The 22,460-nt window shown below is 32.1% G+C and overlaps 3 protein-coding genes across 4 annotated transcripts; 1 reads left to right on the forward strand and 2 right to left on the reverse strand.

Moving 5' to 3' along the window:
* The first annotated feature begins 6,781 nt into the window (after positions 1-6,781).
* On the forward strand, positions 6,782-9,262 carry LOC101206533 (40S ribosomal protein SA). 2 transcript variants are annotated; one of them, XM_004144393.3, is made up of 5 exons: positions 6,782-7,079; positions 7,638-7,900; positions 8,054-8,251; positions 8,385-8,622; positions 8,907-9,262. In XM_004144393.3, exons 1-5 carry the CDS (start codon positions 6,941-6,943, stop codon positions 8,996-8,998), a joined length of 930 nt encoding a protein of 309 aa, XP_004144441.1. In that variant the 5' UTR covers positions 6,782-6,940; the 3' UTR covers positions 8,999-9,262. The 2 variants fall into 2 exon arrangements, with proteins under 2 accessions (XP_004144441.1, XP_031738662.1); XM_031882802.1 differs by having other exon boundaries at positions 8,910-9,227.
* A 167-nt stretch (positions 9,263-9,429) lies between these two features.
* On the reverse strand, positions 9,430-11,181 carry LOC101206778 (GDSL esterase/lipase 1). Its single transcript, XM_004144394.3, has 5 exons — positions 10,897-11,181; positions 10,669-10,790; positions 10,149-10,376; positions 9,808-10,066; positions 9,430-9,737 (listed from the first exon to the last, which is right to left on the reverse strand). The coding sequence occupies exons 1-5, from the start codon at positions 11,153-11,155 to the stop codon at positions 9,502-9,504; spliced, it is 1,104 nt and encodes a 367-aa protein (XP_004144442.1). The 5' UTR covers positions 11,156-11,181; the 3' UTR covers positions 9,430-9,501.
* Positions 11,182-16,610: 5,429 nt separating this feature from the next.
* LOC101215050 (GDSL esterase/lipase 2) lies at positions 16,611-20,184 on the reverse strand. The gene is made up of 5 exons (XM_004144426.3): positions 19,889-20,184; positions 19,618-19,739; positions 18,059-18,292; positions 17,575-17,830; positions 16,611-17,089 (listed from the first exon to the last, which is right to left on the reverse strand). Exons 1-5 carry the CDS (start codon positions 20,163-20,165, stop codon positions 16,857-16,859), a joined length of 1,122 nt encoding a protein of 373 aa, XP_004144474.3. The 5' UTR covers positions 20,166-20,184; the 3' UTR covers positions 16,611-16,856.
* Between the last annotated feature and the right edge of the window lie 2,276 nt (positions 20,185-22,460).

The following is a 22,460-nucleotide window of genomic DNA, read 5'->3' on the forward strand; positions in this document are numbered from 1 at the left end:
AGTGTATCAATCATAGTAAAGTTGTTCCCACTGATGATAACATCATCAACATAAACCATAAATAAGATGATGGAGCTGGTGTTATGAAAAATAAATAGAGAGGAGTCTAACCTGGAATTTATGAAACCCAGTTGAAGTAGCTCAATTGTAAGAGTTGTATTGCACGCTCGAGATGCTTGTTTAAGCCTGTGAATAGCTTTATTAAGCTTTCACAAATAATCTGAAAAAGAGGGATCAATATACCTAAAGGGTTGATACATATAAACATCTTCAGTTAATTTGCCATTGAGAAAGGCATTGTTGAAGTCCAAATGCCTTAGATTCCAACCCTTTCAAATAGTCATACTAAGAACCACTCTAACAGTAGATGCTTTAATCACCGGGCTAAAAGTTTTAAAGAAATCAACCCTAAGATTCTTAATGAAATTCTTTGGCTACAAGGCAAGCTTTGTATCGTTGGACAGACCCACCAGCATTAAACTTAATTTTGAACACCCATTTGTTGCCAACCACATTCATTGTTGGAGAAAATAGAACATTCCATATTTTTGTTATTGAGCAAGGTTATGCATTCTTCATCTTGCATGTTTTCATGAAGAAGCAGTGGAAGAAGGTTTAGAGAATGAAATGTCATTTTCTAGTATAGAACAAAAGACAACATATATATTTCAAAAGTTATTGAATAAAGCACGTAATGAGCTATACCCCGGTTGTTTAGAATTTTTCTCCCTAAACTTTTTGGTTAAGTTGATGCATATCGAGGTTTTCAACGGTTTGAGTAACAAATCCTTTGACATGTTATTAGAATTGTTAAAAGTAGTGTTTCCAATGGGTACTACTATCCTTAGCTCATTCTATGAAGCTAAACAAAAACTACGTGACTTTGGCCTAGAATATGATTCTATATCCTTTTTATTGTCTGCATGTATCATTTTTGTTGTTTACATATGAATGAGCAATCAAGGACCAACAAGGTTGCTAGAGAGAAACAACCTTTTTAATATAATAGTGGGTCCAAGTTGTTCCTACAACAACAACAGGAGCTCACTAAAGAACGAGGTTAGCCAATGGGACGTATGAAGTTGTTTAAAGAAACACAAGCCAGTAGAAGTGGCCAATTAGTTCCACAGGCGACTGTGAATGCGCATGCAAGTTATCGATTTATTATGTTTTATTTTCTACTTTAATTGTATAATTAACTTAACTATTTATGTGTAGAATCAAATGTTGGAACTACTATCTACATTCACCCTCAAAGGTTCTCAACCACTATCCAGAGATGAGATATGTGAGATCATTCTTTTGTAGACAACTGGACTACTCGAAAGGTCTTGGTTGGGGCTCCAAGCCCACGTCCCTGAAAAGTTATAACAGTTCTTCCAGTTCATATTCTCAAGAAATGCACATTAGAGAGGTTAGCAAACTAAGAACTAGCCATGAGTACTCGCAATCCAAGATTGAAACGAACGTCAGAGATGCATGCCCAACAAATGGAATAAATGAAGAAGATGATTGAGGAAATGGCTCAAGCACATAGAGGATCTTGAACTTGTGGTATGTATTTTTTAACATTTTAGTTATTTTTATTGATGATAGATAAATTTATTTGAAATGATTGATTCTTGTATCCTTTAGTTTAGATTTTGAATTATGATTATCTGCCCTAGCTATCCTACATTTATAATAGTCTTTAGTTTAAACTTAATTTTAGTGAAAGTTACGAGATTGGCTAGTTATTAGGTGTAATTTGCTCATGGAATGAGTTTGAGGAGGCAGGCAAATGCTTATGTTCAATGTAGTTGTTAAGTTTGGGTGGCACACCGAAGTTGATAGTTTGCTCATGAAGTGAGTTTGAGAGAAGGTGTTAAACGTTTATGTTCAATATAGTTGTTACGTTGGGTGGCATACCAAAGTAGAGAGGTCGGGTTGTTTTAGGGAGTTACATCATGAGTTTGAGGGGCCGGTTTAAACGTTACTTTGACAAGTTTCAATATAGTTGTTACGTTGAGTGGCACATCGAAGTGAGTGTATTTGTAACTTGAGTGAAATTTGAGAAATTGGGTACTTATGGGTTGTACTTTGATTTTTGTTTATTCTTAAGTTGAAAGAGTGGAAATTTGAGAATGAACAATACATTGATTATTGTTTGTTCTAAGTAAGTTTTTGGAATATTCATGCATTTTTTATTTCATTTAACTTTGAATAATGTAATTTACTTTCATGTCATTATAAGTGTGGATTTGTTTGAAGATGGCATCTGAGACAATGAGAGATGATGTATTTTTTTTTTTCTTTTTCATTTAATTGTTTCAAACATATGTACTTGTTCGAATAGTTGGAGTTATTTTCTAACTTTAATAATAACAATTTGGTATTTTAATGTATGTATTAATTTTTTGTTTGAAAACTTTATTTCATTTAAATCGAATCGGAACTCAAAAAAGTATCTCGGGATAAAAAAAAAATTGAACATAATACATTTATTAATAATGTCTGAAGCCATTATAAATCTCAACCCACACAATTTTAGTACAGAACATGGAACTCGTTTGAAGACCACAGGAATCTAAACCAGGATTAGACTTGTGAAAAAACAAAGAGAGCCATATAACACTTTTTATATGGTTGGTAGAAAACTCTTGGTTTCAATGTACTGATTTTAGGTTTCTTCGTAGCTAAAGATGTCAATGTTTATTCTTTTTCTATGTAAACTACCTTTTAACAAAAAATGGCTATTAGTCAATGGGTGATATTAGTCAATGTGTGTACAAATATTACAAAGTGTATTATTACGTATATATATTTAAAGTGTTGACTATTTGTTTTCATATGGGTGTGATGTATTAGAACATTATTGTTATTGAAATTGTTAGTGTAATAGCAGAGCGATGAGGAAAACAAAAATTGAGGAATATAAACAGGGAAAAAATGTTTTAGTATACGATCATAACATTTTTTACTGTCATCAATATTGAAACAATGACAATTTAATTTTATAAAAACTATCATGATTGGACTATCCTTGACAAGGAAAAAAAATGTCATAGCATACTAAATCGTGACATTTTCATAACTGTCATCAATATCGAAACAATGAAAATTCATTTTTATAAAAAAACTGTCATGATTGCCTTATCCTTGATAGAGAAAAAATGTCATAATATACGAATTCGTGACATTTTTTTAACTGTCGTCAATATCAAAACAATGACATTTGCTTTTTCAAAAACTATCACGGTTGGCATATCCATGACAAAAAAAATGTCATAGTATATCAAATTCGTGACATTTTCGTAACGGTCGTCAATATGCAAATGATGACAGTTATTTGTTGTCATAAAATAAAATATGACAGTTATTTACTGTCATAAAATATTAAATAATGACATTTATTTTCTATCATGAAAACACTTATTAAAAAAACTTTCCACAATAGGCGATACTATAACTGTAAGAAAAATTGAAAGAAAAATTTGGTCCGACTTCAATGTTAAATTGCATATGTCGATTGCTCCCCACAATTAACATAACTTTCCAACTCATGCACGCACTCGTCATGATAAAAAGTGGAATCGAAGAAAAATTGGTTAGATAAAAGAAAATCAACCACCCCCACAGGACACCAAATTTTTTTGTTCATATATATAATAAAAAAGAATAATGGTTTTATATCTAAGTTTAATTTTAGATTTTATAACGGTTAGTAAACTAAAATATACCATTATAACCATAAAATGGTTACCATATTTATAACCATAGAAATAATAATTATTATTATTAATACATTTCTAATATATTGAAACATTAATTATAAATTACAACAGTAGACATTCAATAATAACACAAATATCCTAAAATGAAGCACAAATCATAACTATATAAATTCGACCCGTCATCGCAAGCATTAAGAGCATCTTGAATCATCTTACAGCAGTCTTCTACCCTTTGGTTGGGTGGATCAAATTCAGTTACAATATCAACACATCCTAATAATTTGTCTTCACTTGCAATTGGTGGAGGTGGTTGATCAGCAGTGACAACAGAAAAGAACAGAAGGCTGAGACAGAAGAAGAAGAAGAAGAAAAGAGGAAGTGAAGAGGTTTTGTTGGAAGAAAACATTTGGAAGAACCCAAAAAAAGAAATCCTTTGAGAGATGTTTTTAGAGGGGTGAAAAGAGTGTGGTAATGGGAAAGGTTTCTATAGGGTTTTAAGGAAAGAGGGTGTGCATCTTTACAGGGTCCTGTAGGATAAACTCATTGTTAATTAACTTAGGTTCATTATCTAAATTGATTTGCAAATCTTAATGAAGTGGAGATGACGATACTTGTTGATCCTATTTAGTGTGATTCCCACTAAATTGCTTTGTCTTTTAAGTGTGGTTTTTAGTGTGATTTTAAATAAGCATTTGGTATTTTAAAATTCAATTAAGTGTTGGTTCAGTTTCACTTCCTCTCAAGTTGCAATGCTGAAGATATACATGAAAATAAGAGTTAATTACTTGGGTGGAGTGGGCAAACCCATTTTCTAAGATATTGGGGATGAATTTTTTTTTAATCTTAATAATAAAGTATGCATAAAACCTAATGGGAATTGGACTTTTCTTAATTATCTTTCATGATGGTCCAAGAATCATTAAAAATACCTTTCCATCAAGAAAACCATATTGTGTGAGGTTAACCTAAAACGATATGATGTTTTACGCTCACGCCAAACTTAAATCGCATTCGAATTTTGTGGATAGATTTCTTGATTTGCATAGTGCATTAAACAATAACTATTTCTTGATTGACATGGTCTATCAAGAAATGATTATATTGACTTTTTATGGCCATCAAACAAATCCAAAAACCGAAAAATCATCATTTTCACGATAGACTTACGTATTTGTTTGTCAAGAAATGTAATTTTTGTTTGTTTTCTGGATGCGTAATTTATTAAATGTTTGTATGTCGTAACCATAACGAACTTAATGGCACTAATATGTTTACGTTGATTTTATAGCATGGCAACTTCAGCAAGAATGTCAAAGCATAGTTGGACGAAAGAGGAGGAGGTAACCCTGGTCGAGTGCCTTGTCGAGTTAGTCAACGCTGGTGGCTGAAGGTCTAACAATGGGACCTTTCGACTAGGGTACCTTATTCAGGTAGCAAGAATGATGACATGTAAGAGCGTAGGAGGTAACATCCATGCAACAACTATTGATAGTCGTAAAAAATTGCTTAAGAGAACATTCCATGCTCTAGCGAAGATGTGTGGCCTGTCTTGCAGCGGCTTTAGGTGGAATGATGAACTAAAGTGCATCATTATGGAGAAGGATGTGTTTGACGACTAGGTCAAGGTATAATATTATTTATGTCATTTGTTATTGTAGTATAAGCGACAATAATACTAACAATATTTTTTGTACTAGACAGAGTCATCTGGCCGCGAAAGGCCTTTTGCATAGATCGTTTCCCCACTATAACGAACTTGCCTATGTCTTTGGCAAAGATCGTGCAATGGGATGCGTGCAGAGACCTTTGCCACTGTTGGCTCGAATGTGCCAAGAGGTTACGATGGATTTTTTGTTGACGATGTCAAGATATGAAGTTCCATACGACGTACAGTCAGGGACTAAACATGTCTACTGACGACGTAATGGGCACACGAATTGCTCGCGAAAGTGACAGTAGGAATGTTTCTAGCGAGTCTAAGCGGAAACGAGGAGGAGAGCCCGTAGAAACTGGGGATGTACTTCGCAAAGCAATTCAGTACGACAATGAACAACTAAACTGCATTGCAGACTGACCCAACCTCAAGTTGCAAGATGCGAGCACGACACGACAAGAGGTCATTCGCCAGTTACAGGCCATACCGGAGCGGACTATGATCGATATGTGTCACTTATTACATATATTGATGCATAACATCGAAGACATGAAAGGATTCCTTGATATACCCGACGAAATAAAGTTTCCATTTTGCAGCGTCATTCTAAACAAAACCCTTGACTTGTTTGCGCTATCTTCCGTTCTCTTATCTGTATGTTGTTTTAATCTACGTACTATATGCTTTTTTTGTATTTTTAAGTATATTTTATGGACTATTATGTAAACACTAGTATGTATTCAACTTGTTTTTTTCCAATTTCATTCAACACATCATTTTTATTTCAATGCTCTAACTAATTTCGTATTTTTATGTATGTTTTATGAACTATTATGTAAACCGTAGTATGTATTGAACTTATTTTTTTTCAATTTCATTCAACACATCGTTTTTATTTCAATGCTCTAACTAATTTAAGCGTTACTTGTGCACGAAGGAAACAAAATTAATTTTAAAGGCCCCTCACGCTAAGCTCTTTATAAAACAAATGTTTCACTAATCTCGGGTTCGTAACAAAAAATTGCAAATCGTATTGAAAAAATAATATGATGTATTATAATTACATATATTAATATTATTTATTATAAATAAATTTATTAATATTCTTTCTTTTAAAAAAAAAAATCTAAAAAATACATAATCCTTCCCAACCCCAAATGCATATTATCATAATACTACACTCATAACCCTTCATCCAAACACATATTATAATAATACTCCGATAATAATCCATTCCCGCAAACATATATTATTATAATACTAGGATTATCATAATTTTGTTTGTTCGTAATTCTTTTCCTCCCCCAAACGTGTTATTATTAAATATTTAGTGAATTAAAAAAAGATAAAAAGTTTTACTATTTTTCTAAAAAATGTACCATGAAAATTATGGTTTCCAAAAACATAAAAAGAAATAAAAAAGGTTAAGCCCAGCCCATTTCATAAAACAACTTGGCGAAGGAAAAGAAGAAAACCCTAGTTGCTTCTCATCTCCCACCCTCGCCAGCCGTTCTCTTCTCCTTCAAATAACTTCATATTCCGCTATTTTCCAAACCCTAACGAAGTTCCAGCCATGGCGACTGCAACAGCTCCACGTCAACTCTCGCAGAAGGAGGCCGACATTCAGATGATGTTGGCGGCTGAGGTTCATCTTGGCACTAAGAACTGTGACTTCCAAATGGAGCGTTACGTTTTCAAGCGCCGCAACGATGGTACTTTCTTAATACTCCTTTTAACTTTTAGATCTTCACATTTGATTTTCATTCTGCTCTCCACGTTTTCAACCTTTGCGGTGTTTTTTCATGCACTGGAACTTTCAGTACTAATGTGCACTCGTTGTTGTTCTCTACTTGCTTTTTCTCAATGACCTTAATATTTGGATATCAATTTCTCATGTCCAGAGCGGTCATAGTTTCATCAGTGTATGTATTTATTTTGTTAATTTCATGGTAGTATCTGCAATTCAGCGTCGGTTTCTGACTGTTGTTATGTGATTGAATATCTTTAGTTTTTATTGTATTTGCCAATGAGACACTGTTTAATAATCTTAGATTATTCAACCATCGGTTTTACCTAACGTATGATGTTATTTTTATTTCATCCCAAAATGTTGGTTCATATGTTTATAGATTTGAATCACATACTCCAGACTCTGTTGTTTGAATACACGATTCTTAATTTGTGGAATGTTGAGTCATTTTAGACTCAAAGAGGATTGATATTTTCGCATTGGATATGAATGAACTTTTTTGCTAATTTCTTTTCGTTAGGAATCTACATTATTAACCTGGGTAAGACATGGGAGAAACTTCAGCTGGCTGCCAGAGTCATTGTGGGTATTGAGAATCCACAAGACATCATTGTTCAGTCCGCTAGACCTTATGGTCAGAGGGCTGTCTTAAAGTTTGCTCAGCACACTGGTGCGCATGCTATAGCCGGGAGGCACACCCCTGGAACCTTCACCAACCAACTTCAGACCTCATTCAATGAGCCACGTCTTCTGATACTGACTGATCCTAGAACTGATCATCAGGTGATTTAGTCTTTTGGAAGACCCATATTGTTTTCCGTTTTTAGCTCAAGTTGGAAGGATGGTCTTCTATTTTGCAATTTTAGTTTCATTTTCTTTTAGTTATACCTGACTTGTTGCTATTTTTGTCTTGCTTTGTTGGCTTCTTGCTTGCAGCCTATCAAGGAAGCTGCCCTTGGAAACATTCCTACAATTGCCTTCTGTGACACTGATTCACCAATGCGGTATGTTGATATTGGGATCCCTGCAAACAACAAGGGGAAACATAGCATAGGATGTCTCTTCTGGCTTTTGGCAAGGATGGTTCTGCAGATGCGTGGAACTATTCGTGCAGGGCATCAATGGGATGTGATGGTAAGCCTAGAATTTTATATTATCTGCTTCAACTTTAGTAATCTGTTCTGAGATGAAGTTTGAAATTGGCTTTTGTTTGTTGGAAGTTAAATTAAAAGCTTGGATTGAATTGTGCACCTGTTTTCTTATGCAGGTGGATTTGTTTTTCTATCGGGAGCCTGAGGAGGCCAAGGAGAAAGAGGAAGAAGAGGCTGTTGCACCCCCAGATTATGGCATTGCAGATTATGGTGGTGCTCCCCTTGTTGCTTCAGATCAATGGGCTGGACAAATTTCTGATGCACAGTGGGGTGCTCCCGATTTGATTCCAGCACCAGATGCTGCTCCTGTAGTTGTTCCACCTGTTTCAAATGTCGAGTGGACCCAAGAGCCAGGTTGAACCCGAGTTTTCTTTTATGTTTTATTTGAATTTTTGTGCTTATTGGTGTGTTTTGCCTAAGACTTGGTTCAAGTTTATAAGTATCACTTATCGTTCCAGTTACCATTAACCTTCTTTCTTTCAAAAAAGGTTTTAGGCGTGCACAATGCAATTAATAGTTAGGTTGGTTAATGTGCCCGAGTTCAACAGATAAAAGGATAGTTTGTTTAAAAAATTAATTCAAATTTTTAGTAGGATTCATTTTTGATACTTTTCTTTTCTGGGTTTTTCCTTTTGCAGTAGTAGCTATAGCATCAGATGGATGGGATGCTGCAGCACCACCACCAGCACCTTCAGCAGAAGGTGGCGCCCCAGCTGCCAGTTGGTTTTAAGGGGTGCTTCCATGAGAATTTGATTTATCGTTTTAGAGTTTGCTTGTTTATGTAGGGGTTCCACCTTTTTTGGTTGCAAACTTCACTTGTCTTTTCCCTCATAGTCTACTTTTAGATTTTGAGATTGAAATTTTGACTTAAACTTTGGTTTCCTGGTACAATTTTTTGGGATATAAGAGAAATTACATGCCTAAACTATAATGAACGTTTATATAAATGCTATTTCAAATCATGGGCCCAATGGGTCCGATCCTTGCATGAGCATGATCATAGCGATCATCTTGGCCAATTGATAATATTCCTTGAATGACTCAAACACTTCAAGATTGAATTATAAATACTGAGCTTGTGTTTCGTTTGATTTTTTATTTACTACCACCATTGAAAAAGGTGTAATATTTCTTGAAGCTTGGTTATCCAGTATTAAGATGTTCCCATGAAGTTTAATTTATTTTTATTGCAAGAATACAGTAAACATTACACGAACAGTCCATCAACATTGGCTAAGAAAGAAACAAGGATTTTACATTGACTGGGGTGGAAGTATTTGAATCTCCATTCCATGCCATTTCTGCAAGTATTTGATATGCTTTTTCACTGCCATGGTTGGAATCGAAGAACAAATGCTCTTTGGGATTCTTACATAATTCATACTCTTTTACATCACCCTTCCCTCCGCAGCTTTGTATTCCTCTATATATCCCACTTCCGCAGCATGCACTCTTCACTTCTTTCAAACCTGCTTAAAGTTAATTGAATAGTTATAAAGGTAAACCAACATTCATCAGGATTTTCTTAAATTCACTTACCATGTTTTGCTGGGTTGGTTGTTATTTCTTCAAACACTTTATAGGAATCAACATAGGAGTATCTGAATCCTTGGAGTTCTGTAGTGAGCTTTTGCAATGCTTTATAAAGTTGTTTGTTGTGCATTTCTACAAGTTGATTAAGTTGTTTCAATTGGGCGTCTTTGCCTTGTGATGCCACTGCTTCTAACACAGCAGGTACATGGTTAAAAGACCAAAGATTCATTACAACAAATTTTCTTCCTCCATTCTTATAGATTTCCTGTTCAATGTTAAACCAACAGAGTATTATTAGAAACAGGGGAAATCAAAATCTCAACACATAGGGAAATCCATTGCTTTACTTTTATGACAGAGGTCAAGTTCCCAATCACCAAATCAACATATTCTTCGATTGAATAGGAATCGAAAAGCTTGGAATCCGAGGCAAACGTACGATAATCGTTTGTCCCAACTGAGATCAGGTAGACAGCCCTTGATAGTAATGTCTTTGCTTGTGTCTTTCCAAGTTGCTTTCTCAATATCTTTTCCACTTTCTTGAAACTCCTTGCCTGAGTTTTGAGGCTTATTACCTCCCAACAGATCAACAATACATGTGTGAATATCTTACTTGAAATAGATGGAGCAAATTCCAATACTGACCTCCTAATAGTAAAATTTCTGTCATGATCATAATCTAACTTTGTGAATGAATTGATATTTGACTACATCTGTTTTGTCAAAGATGTGGACCTGAGTACCAAACAACTTACTAAACTAAACTACTCAACTTCTTGTTTCAAACGTCATTAAATATAATTTTTAATGTATCCAAAAGTAACAAATTTTGTAGAAATGAAAGTGAACAAGGAAAGAAAGTATTACTAATCCTCGATTGATTTCATCAAGTGCCCCTGCTCCTCCTGATGCAAAATTTATGCCATCAATGTAACGCTTATTCCCAGGATAAAGATATGGAAGAAGCAACTGTAAGTTTGCATATTGAGCTGCCAACCAACAGAAAAGCAAAAAGAAGAAAAAAATGTCTAGTTTGACGATTGAAGAAGAATAGATAAAAGGGTTATTCAGAAAAGAGATGGAAATGATTGGTACCAAAGAAATCTGGAACAACTCTGCCATCAGACCATCTTCCAGAGGGATATTTGAAGAAAGTTAGACCATAAGGAGGGTAATTTGATTGGGCAATGGAATTGGTATTGATGTAGTTATTGTTTCCAATATCAACTATTGAATCCCCGAAAACGAAAAGAGGCACATTATGATCCTGCCTGCAAACGCTAATACAATCACCAACACTAAAAAAGATGAACAACAACAATAAACATAAACACAAATCTTTTAAATTCGCCATGTGTTGTCATAAATTGGGTTCACAAATATTACAATTTATTTATAACGAGAAGAAAGCAAATTTTAAATGCTTGTGATCATGACCTGTGAATGACACATTTGGTTGAAGTTTCAAATTCAGAGGTGATGTTTTGTCGTTTGCAAGGAAAAGTCATTCTTGATCACCAAGCCACATGTGCACAAATTCTCTATTTTGTATTGATTTCAAGAAAAAACAAATCTCCACTTTGACAATTTGAAATAGTAATTTCATTTTAAAAAGTTAAAAAATTAAAGCCTTAAACATATATTCATAAGAAATTTTAGTTATTAGTTCTAACATATTTTAATACTCTATCATTAACATCATAGATATAAATCTTATCAAGCCTTGAACATATATTGTGAAGCAAAATAAACGTGCTACACAATCTTTAAAAATGGTACCATTTGAAGTTTCCATAGATTTACAGTGTGTTGAGTAAATAAGTTTAAGTTTATTATTATTAAAAAAAATATTTGAATTCATTCCAAGATATCGTGTATTCCATCGATATTAAATTAATTTATTCGAATTAGTGTATTCTATCCCTAATAAACTAATTTTAATTAAATTAAAAAGTATGTTTTTTAAGTCACTCTCACATCAACCATTAATATATTTTAGAATCATGGAGTTGTGAAAAATTAATGCCAACATAGATTATTTGGGAGTTTTAAAATTAATGTTTAAAAACTATGAAATAAAAAAAATGTTAATAACTTGATAAAATTCACTAAAAAATAGACCTGTTGGCTCAAAGATAGACAATTTTGATCACAAAGTTAATGTTAAGATTTACATGAACACAACTTTGTGGCAGATGCGAAGGTGTGACCTTCTATGAATTGTCATGGGCAAGTCCAAGTAGGAGACATCTAATATATAATCTCCCGAAAACCCAATTTGGCGAGGGATAAGTACAACGTTGTAATTATTTAATTGTGAATTATCTTTCATAGACACATTGTCTCTAAATGTAGGTGTTGTATCACTGAAGCAGTACAATAATTTTGGCATCTGCTGACGCAGAGCAACGTGGGCATATCTTAAGAAAAATGTCGAAAAAGGTCTTTTACCCACAATAATCATCATGTAGGAAAAAATAGACTTTCTAGCATCGTTTGTTTCGTGGATAAAAACTACTTCTACCAACGAAAATATTTTTATTGGCAAAAAGAAAATTTCTCCTCATGCTAAATTCATCGGCATAAGTATATATATATATATATGCATGTGTCAAATATTTTTCTTGCATAGAAATTTGATTGTTGGCCACAGATGATGTGTCGATAGATAATATTTGTTTCTTTTTTGCCCATGCATAAAAAGTCGCTAGAGCTTTCTAGCTGCCAACATATTTCTAGCCACACAAAAAACATGGTAATTTTTTTTTTAATTTTTCACATTTATGATTGATATTGTATGCTTCTAGATTAATTTTCAAATATAGAATGAATTTCCTGGCTATAACAAAATATATCGAACGTTGCAACAAAAAATTTAAAAATGAAAATATTTTCAACCATTAATACTTTGTTAAAATATGACAAACCATAATTCATTAGTGTGTCAAGATACATGAGCTATATTAATCTTGATTTTCACAATACCAAAATGAACAAAAAAAAAAAAAAATTAAATACAAAGAAAATTGTTAGCTCATAAAGTCTTAAAATAATTAGTAATTCTCTCATTCAAATTAAACTACGTAAATTTGAAAAAGAAACATTAAAATGATTTTAATAAGAACATACTAAATCTTAACTACTTGTTTCAAATGAATCAAATATCAAAATAAATAAGTAAAATTACATACTTTAACACAAATGATTCATAAAGTGTAAAACCATCCAAAAAAAAATTACTTATGTAATTTAAGACAAAAAAAAATTATCAAATATGTTTAAAATCATCTAAAAATCTAAAAAATGTCCTAAAGAGTGTTAAAACCGACCGACGAACAAACAACTTAACGTGATTACCAAACTCAAAACCACTACAAAATATATATATATAAGGTGTCTACATGATAATCCAACAAAGCATCCAAAAAGCTAAAAAAAAGTGTCATACGCTTTAAAGTGAAGGTTAAAACAAGATGCAAATGGCCTAAGTGTGACTTTTAGACCAAAAATCAACCTATTGTAGTTGATGGATATTCAAACTTAATATCAATGTGAACCGAAAATGTTGGTTAAAAGTGTGAAAATATGAATATAGCTCTAAAAACAAGTTAAAAAGTGTATAGGTAATACTTTAAATCCCTGATATATTTAATTAATATTTCGTTATATATCAATAATATATATAGTTCAATAGATTATAGCATATTTTGAAGTGTAACATTAGTTATATCCATAAGAGTTATCAACATTCAGTCAGAATGATTACCAATGGCTACATCGAACTTACAACGGCGAGGGGTCTGCTAGTCGACAAGGATTTCAGGAAGCAGGGCAGTTGTTGAGAGACATTCAGTAAGAAGTAGTGGAGACGTTGGACAAGGAGCAGAGGAGTCGTTGGATGAGTAGTGAAATTGACATTGGAAGAGGGGTCCGTGAGAAGAGGAAAATTGGCGTTGGGGAGAAGAAAATCAAGGGGGGGTCGGAGCAGGAGATCCGTTTGATGACCTGTTTGTTGAGGTAAAACCCGAAAACCCTGAAAGCGGGGAGGGTTCTGCAAGAAGAAAAGAGGGAACGTGTAGAAGAAAGGGGGAAAAAGGAAAAGGTCAAGAAATTAAGTTTTTTTTCTTAAAAAAACCTATGCCCACCTTATTTGCATCCAAAATACGTATAAACCTTGCGTTGTCATGAATATGTATAAAAATGTGAGGGTTTTTTCACCATCTAAGTTAGATTGGAAAATATTTAAAATATTTGTCTACACATTGATATGTGACCATAAACTAAAATAAACGTCAGCAAAAATCCAACTTAAAATTTTTTCTTACAACCATATAACTTTTTGCCGACGCATATATTTTCTTCGGCAAAAATGAAGATGTTTTAATGCAATAAAACTATATCAACACATTTTTTTCGTTGTAAAAAAAAGTTATAAAATTCTTGTAGTGGAAATGGGTTACTAACTCCTCGTGTTACTATTGTTTCTACTTCTGTTATCTTTACTATTGGTAATTTTATCTAGCAACACTAACTAAAATGTTCTTGAAATATAAATGTGTAGAATAAATTTTTAGAATTATATAAACAAATATCATAAAGAAAAATCTAGAAAAATCTTATATTTTTAGGTTAAGAAATTCTAGAGAATTCTTCTAGATAAGGATGAGATAAAATATCTAAAATTATGGTAAATGATGTAAATAAATATCTCAAACGAAAAAAAACCTAGAAATATCCCAAATTTTATTTAGGTTAAGGAATTCTAGAATTTATTTAGATAAAAATGAGATTAAAAAATATCTAAAAACAATAGTTAGAATTCTAGATAAATCATTGACTTGGGTTCAAAAGATTTCATGCCTATAAATAGAGGTGTGATCCTCATTTGTGAACCAAACAAACCAAACAAAGAAAAAAAAAGCAAACAAAGTACGCAAAAAGGAAGAGAGAAAGAGAATTAATAAGAAACTTTGAGTAAAAGCGAGTGAGTGTTTAGAGAGTAAAAGAATGCTCTCTTAATAGTATCAATTTGTTTGTAAATTTTCTAAATAAAAGTTTCTTTCTTGCAAGTGTATTAGTGTAGTTCAATGTTGTTACGAAGCTGTTATTTAGTTACTTATAATTGCTATATCAATTGACTGTTTATATGCCCTCATACATCATTAATGAATCAATAAATACTTTATTTACTCTTGCTCAATATGGTATCAGTTGAGAATTAAATCCTCCTCAATCACCACCATGGCTAAGACAAACCCCACTCTTCAACATTCTTCATCCGGTGCTTCTGAAGGCTTATCTTCAACCACCAACCCCATTCCAGAATCTCCTTCCATCACCGCAATGTATGAAAACTCATACTATCTTCATCATTCCAATAGTACAAACCTAATCTTGGTTTCTGATCTTCTAATAGAATCAAATTACACTTCCTGGAATCGAGCATTCACCTTGGCCTCACCGTAAAAAACAAAGTTCGCTTCATTGATGGAACCCTACCTTGCCCCACTAACACTCTGTGAAGCTCTTGGATCATCTACAACAACATTGTCACGACATGGATTTTGAACTCTATTTCAAAAGAAGTTGTCGCCACCATTTGTTTTGTAGATTCAACTCGAGAAATATATGGTTAGATCTCCAACAAAGATACCAAAGAAAGATTAACACTTCGTCAAAACCTATATTAATCAAACCAAACAATATATATTAAATAACGACAAAATTGTAACACAAAGGTGATGTATACAAAATTATAATGTATTTTAACGAAAATTATAAAAAGGCTTACATAATGATCTACAAAGTGCATTTGAGTTAATAAATAAATAAGAAAAGATGTCATCTCGAAAAATCATCTCTGACGTCATCTTTAAACGACTCTTTACCTACAATCACACCAAGTAAAACACATTGTTACAAAATTCAAAAAATCCAAAATTTCAACTAAAAAGTTCCATAAAACCCCATTCAACTTTCCAAAATAAGGTAAAGCTAAGCAACAAAGAGTTAAGCGAAATCATTCGCCCCTAAACCAACAAGTTAAGCAAACACCCTGCGTTAACCAAAAAGTTCATAACCCACCCTCAACACAACAATCAACTCAATCATACAACTGGCCTAAGATAAAATAACTCAAGAAAATAAATCTAGAAAGATCAAAGTTACAAGTAGCAAAATCATGTCTAGCAAAATCAAAATTAAATCAAAGTTTAACCTCCTCAGACCAACTACAATCATACATTAACCAACTTCAATACAACATATATCACAACCAAAATCATTACACAACAATTTATCTCAAATAATCATAATCCATGGTAAAACGAGAGCAAAGATTTCTACCAATCAACTAGAGAAAGATTCGCAAAATGGAGAAAGATGGTCGGTGGCAGTGTCGAACAACGAGAGGACCGCAGTGGTCGGACATCAGAGGAGTGACGAAAATGTTCATGAACCAATTTTTTCGACTCGACAGACGAATGTTGGAATCCTTATTCAGATCTATAAAATTACATATTTGAAGATGGTTTTCAAAAGGAAACTTCTAATACCTTTCGTACTGCCTCGAGAATTCCCTTTTAACGCTGGACAGCTTAATTAGCTGTCAGGAGTCACCCCAAAACTCTCAACGCCTTAATTTAAGTCATCAAGAGTTTCCCCCTTAGTTTTTAATTTTCGTTTTCTAGTTTCCATCTCTATATGTTGTGTCGGGAGTTGTGAATTACTCCCAACGTGTTATGATCGCCGTCAAGAGATACTGTCTCTCCCAACTCCTTATCTTCCAACAACTATTTTAAACATGGGAGTTTCTCAAATTCTTGTAGTTTATTTCAGCACAAATGACAGGAAAAGTATACGAGAGAAAAAAAAAACCTTTTATCTTCGGATGAAGAGAGATACAACTGAACACTCATAATTTGGGTAAGTTAAGCACATACATTACAATAGTTTTGCACACAAGCGCACACACTTTACTAGAAGGAATGAACCCCCAACTTATTGCATTGATAGGAAGAGGTTCAATGGGATGGCGCGGATCTCACAAACGACACTTAAACATGAAATAGAGTTTTAAGATTGTAAGGCTTGATGGTTTGGAGATTCCCATTCCATAGCAGCTCAGCATATAATTGGTTTGCCTTATCAGTGAAATGGGCAGCATCAAAGAATAAATGTTGGCTTGGGTTATTACACAACTTATACTCTTCTCCATTTCTTCCTCCGCAGCTAAAAGATCCTCTGAATGGCCCACTTCCACAACATGCTACCTTTCCTTCCTTCAAACCTTTACCAAAAACACATCAAATTCCAGTAACTGATCCAACTCAAACACTAAACAATATAATCTAAAGAAGAAGAAATATAAATTACTACATAAGTATAAGAACAAGTAGAGGTAGTAAATGTTAAATGCACATCTGTAATTTCCAAATAGTACGTATCATCCTTTTAAGTTCTTTAGTATGACTTTTTCGAATATGCAAAGATAATTGTCCTAGAAGATATATATTCTAGGAATATGCAAGGTCCTGTAATTTTCTAGTGTGTCTATTAAATTCGTAGGTCATTATTTAGTATTCTTTAGAGTTGTTTAATGTCATCTACCCATGTAATCAAGAAACTAAAAACTTCTAATTGAGCCTAAATGACAAAATACTCAATACAAAAAGTTTCTGCATAAATCTCAATTCTAAACTCTATAGCCTACCTAATTTTCATGTTTTGAATTGATTTAAAGCATGATAAAAATGCTTTTTAAATTCTACTTACCATATTTAGCAGGGTTATTTAAGAGTTCGATGACAACCGTGAAAGCATCGAAGTAAGTATATACGAATCCTTCAAGCTCCTTTTCAAGATGCAGGAGAGTTTTGTAAAGATGTGTGTTGTGCAGTTTTGCAAGTTCTGTAATCTCATCAAAGCACTCATCTTTGCCTTGTAAAATTACTGCCTTCACTAAGGGATAGCAACCTAGAGGTCCAACACCAAGAAATGCAAACTTTCTTCCTCCATTCTTATAAATTCCCTGGAAACACAAATCATTTATTATGTAAGAGTAAAAAACGGTGTGGCTGAATCTATCTTTCGAGTGACGAGTGAAAATGATAAATTAATTTTAGGAACATTTATTCTTTTAATTTTGATTGTTTCATGAATGTGCTTATTTTGTTTAGATAGGGGTGGAGGGATAATTTATATATTCAAATAGTAGTGAACAAAGTGAATTAGTGCTGGGATGTTTGAGTATACCTACTTTGATGACAGTGGTTAAATTTCGTATGACCAAGTCAACATATTGTTGTGGAGAATGGGATTGAAAGAGGGTTGAATTTGTAAGGAAAGGAACAAGATAATCATTGCTTCCAATGTCGATTAAGTAGACAGCTCTTGATAGTAATGCCTTGGCCCCTGCTTCATGTCCTCCTATCTCTTCAATTACCTTTGTTACTTTGTTGAAATAGCTCAGCTGGGTTTTCAAGTCTATTACCTTTGAAGTTTAAACAAAAAATACATGGATGACCCATATCAATACTTGTTTCTAGTGCAAGAAATATATATTTGACATATAATCTTATACACAACCGATTCATCAATAATATGTGAATCAAAGGATTCAACCATCCATTACAACCATAAAATTGATATTTCTAATATATTTTATAATTAAATAAACAAATGTAAAATATATATCAAAATATGGTCTATTAATTAGCAAAATATATGAACGTGTATACCATGATCTATTAGGGGCGTAAGAATATGGGTTGAACCCGACAACTAGGACTGATTGAATTAGGGTTAAAATGTGAGTTAAAAAAAATGAATTTTTCGGATTGTGCTGGGTTTCAAGTTGGAGGATTGAAAAATCCAGTTCAACCCAACCTAACCAAAATTAATATTATATATATATATATATTATCTAATAAAATAAAACTTAAAAAATTAGGTCTCCTTCTTCTCCTTCACCTTCACGCAAAACATTCCTATTTCCATTTGTAACTTTGAATGTACAAAAATTTATTTAATAAAATAAAACTTAAAAAATTAGGTCTTCATCTTTTCCTTCATCTTCATGTACGACATTTCTATTTATGTTTGTAACTCTGAATGCTTTGGATTTATTTATGTGTAAGAACTTTGAACTTATTTATGTTTTAACTTTGAATTTACGAATGCTTCAAACTTTTGAGTTTATGTATGTATGAAATTTTGAATTATGTATGTTTGAAATTTGAATATACAACCATTTTGAACTTTTTTTAAAGAACTATTTAGTACTTTACAACCATTAAAAAGTAGATACGAAACAAATAAAACAATATAAATCCGACAACTCAACCCATATTTTATGGGTTGGAAACTAAATTCAAACTATTCGGGTTGCCAACCCAAATAACTCGAAAATATGAATTGGGTTGAGAATATTATCCAACCCAACCCAACCCTAAGGTTATTAATTATACCATATAGAAACATATATATATATATATATTAGAGAAACAATAAAATACATCAAACTAATAGTCCGATTTGATTGACGTAAAAAAATGTTTCTAAAAAAGCTCATGTTTATTTAAATTACTTGATAGAAATCATTTAAAATAAACTTTAAAAAAAAGTCACTTTTGCTGAATACTGTATGTTTTTGAAATGTCTTATTTTCTAATTTAAATCTCCAGAGTGCTTATCGAAAAGGAACCCTAAAGTTATTAAGTATATAAATGTATGAATTAAGTTTAAATTTTCTTATGGTATATTATCTGCGATTCCTTCAAAGGAAAAAGAGAAGAAGAAGAAGCAGAGTTTACTTACAAAGCCTTGTTGGGTTTCAACTAAAGCACCTGCTCCTGCTGATGCAAAGTTCACTCCATGAACGTAATTTTTGTTCTTAGGATTAAGATATGGATGGATGAATGGCAAATTAGCATATCTAGCTGCAAATATATATCAATTTTAAAAGTCCGTCCATCCAACAATTGGAAACACAAAGAAACATTAAAACAAAAACCTCATCTTTAAACAACTCCTCAATAATTTCAAATCAACAACAACTAACACATGAATTATTTAGATTTGTACGTACCAATGAAATCGGGAATCAAGCGACCATCTGAAAATCTTCCAGTTGGGAAATTGAAAAAGGTTTCACCATAAGGCCAGAAGTTTGATTGAAAAGTGGAAGTTGTATTGATGTAATTATTGTTTCCAGCATCAAAAACGGAATCCCCAAAGATAAACAAGGGTACATGTAATTTTGGCAAAGGTATTTTTGGATTACCTTTGCAAATTTGCATACACACAACAAATACAATAACTATAAAGTAGACTAACAAAGATGAAGGGAACTTTGAAGCTGCCATATATCTCAATTACTTTCACTTTCCCTCACTTTCATTATTATTCAAACCCAACCCCACTATATATAAATTTATAGAATGAAGGATGTGTGTGACATGTTGATGGGATAATGAGAGAGTTTGAATAGTCAATCTCAAATGTTTTCAGATATATGTTTAATTAGTAGTGATGGATTTCAAAATTCAATACTATTTTAAAGCATTTGTGTTTAAATGTGTTTAACACTCTACGGTAAAACTGGTAAAACTAGCTGTAGTTGCTTATGAAAAATATTAAGTTGATTAAATTTATTTATAATATATTATGTATTTGATTCTTTTTTCTAAAAAAAATTGAAATTATAACATGGAATAAAATGATTGCTTTTAATATTTAAATCTCAAAATGTGGATATACATTCACAACATAAGAATAATGCAGTTTTCAGAGTTTGGATTGTTTGATCATATATAAAACAAGGAAAGGTAGCTGCTTCAAAACATTGAAAGGTGATCTTATAAAATTGAATTGACTTGGATTTGGATGATGATATGATGATATTGATATGTATTATATGTGGAATAATAATAAGTCGTGGTCATTAAGATTTTAATATGGTTATCAAAGTCTTTAGCAATGAAGAGGAGAGAGACGTTGAATAGTATCACAATCTATATTTAATTTGAAAGATTTTGGTAATTATCTTACTATATATATATATATATATATAACTAATATTTCACAATTGTCTTTAAACTTATCACTAAAATTTAGCAACATTTTGGACTTTTTGATATTATTTCTAATATTTTAATTTAGTAATTTTTTAAAATAAAAAATATATCATCTATCAATTTAGTATTAGTAATTAAATAAGAATTTTATTTTTAAAATATCTTTATTTACATTAAACTCTAGTTAAACAATTTTCCAACATTTTCTTAATAACATCGTTTTCGAATTTAATTTCCATTCATATCTATTTAATGCGTTATATTTTAAATAAATTCTTTTATTTTAAAAGGTTTTATTTATTTTTCTTATATTCCTCGATCACCCCTCTAGTCTACGTGGAACAACTAGTAATTAACATACTAACAAAAATTAGTAAACTTTCATATATATCATAATATACTTTTTTTTTTTATTGTGTTTGCAGATATATTAAGAAATGTAAATATAGATTGCATATGCATTGTTCGATATATAAAAATTAAAATGATGTGTATTATAGGATGTTTTGTTAATATATACTTGTTAATTATACCATCCTTAGTTTGTTGTATATATCAAATAATTTTGTTTTCTCCTTTAAAGCTTCTTCTCTCGATACTTTCTTTCATTCATGTGGACAACAATTTAAAGATTTTGTGAGAAACTTTCTTTACTGGTGTAGTATAAAGAAAAAACCATTTTGAAAAGTTCATAAACTTCTCTTGCATTCTTTTGAATTAATACTATCATATATATCTTCTTAAAAAGAATTAATGGTAAGAGAGTTGAAAAGGTACGTGGCCATTTTTTTTTTTCATAAAATAATAGTTAACTAGACTATTCAGGTAAGAAATACAGAATTAAGTTTAAGCAATTATATTATCCTTACACCTATTTATTTAGGTAAATGTATATATATATATAAATCTAAATTGAACATGCAAAGATGTAATTGAACATGCAAATCAATTCTGTGATATAATTTAAATGATACCTTATGCGAGATGCATGCTTATGAGATATGAGTTATTACCCATGATTTAAAGAAAAAAATATATCCAGTTTATAAATGGTTGTAAATGAGATTCGGATTGTATAAATCGCCAATAGTATTGAGATGGTTGATTTGAACTCAATGATTAATATTGAAACGCATAACTATTTATATAGCATAGTTCGACGATTGTTTATTTATTAAAGGTGTTGATGTAAAACCCCACTTACAATTTTCACATGTTTTGACTTATTCCCCCTTCCCCTCAGGTAGTGAAGGACAACCAGCGTTTAATTTACAATCTTGACCGTCTACCGTGCCATACTCAAATCGCATCATCTTGGTAGTGGTCACTGTCAACTCACATAGAATGTAGAAGTTAGGGGAGAAGAGTCAAAATTATTGTTTTGAGTTTGTATATGTGTACATAATGAGTAAAGATAGGCATGGTGGTGCTACAAATCACATGACTTTGAGAAGTTGGCCGAATGCCTTTGAGTCAATAGCCTAAGCAACGAGAAATGAATCTGGAATTCTCCAAGGGATGCTGATGAGCTAAATCCCAGATCTATGTGTGGGCATGATTCATGTTCTTCACAAAAAGGAATAA

The sequence above is a fragment of the Cucumis sativus genome, chromosome 3 (assembly GCF_000004075.3).
Source record: "Cucumis sativus cultivar 9930 chromosome 3, Cucumber_9930_V3, whole genome shotgun sequence".
Taxonomy (NCBI): Eukaryota; Viridiplantae; Streptophyta; class Magnoliopsida; order Cucurbitales; family Cucurbitaceae; genus Cucumis; species Cucumis sativus.

Coding starts and splice junctions, on each gene's coding strand:
- LOC101215050 (XM_004144426.3), bottom strand. CDS start 20,165: ATGGCAGCTTCAAAGTTCCCTTCATCTTTGTTAGTCTACTTTATAGTT. Junction 17,831..18,058: donor ATTTAACCACTGTCATCAAA/GTAGGTATACTC, acceptor TTGTGTTTCCAG/GGAATTTATAAGAATGGAGG. Junction 17,090..17,574: donor AAATAACCCTGCTAAATATG/GTAAGTAGAATT, acceptor TTTTTGGTAAAG/GTTTGAAGGAAGGAAAGGTA.
- LOC101206778 (XM_004144394.3), bottom strand. CDS start 11,155: ATGGCGAATTTAAAAGATTTGTGTTTATGTTTATTGTTGTTGTTCATC. Junction 10,791..10,896: donor AGTTGTTCCAGATTTCTTTG/GTACCAATCATT, acceptor GTTGGTTGGCAG/CTCAATATGCAAACTTACAG. Junction 10,067..10,148: donor ACTTGACCTCTGTCATAAAA/GTAAAGCAATGG, acceptor AACATTGAACAG/GAAATCTATAAGAATGGAGG.
- LOC101206533 (XM_004144393.3), top strand. CDS start 6,941: ATGGCGACTGCAACAGCTCCACGTCAACTCTCGCAGAAGGAGGCCGAC. Junction 7,080..7,637: donor TTTCAAGCGCCGCAACGATG/GTACTTTCTTAA, acceptor TCTTTTCGTTAG/GAATCTACATTATTAACCTG. Junction 7,901..8,053: donor ATCCTAGAACTGATCATCAG/GTGATTTAGTCT, acceptor TCTTGCTTGCAG/CCTATCAAGGAAGCTGCCCT.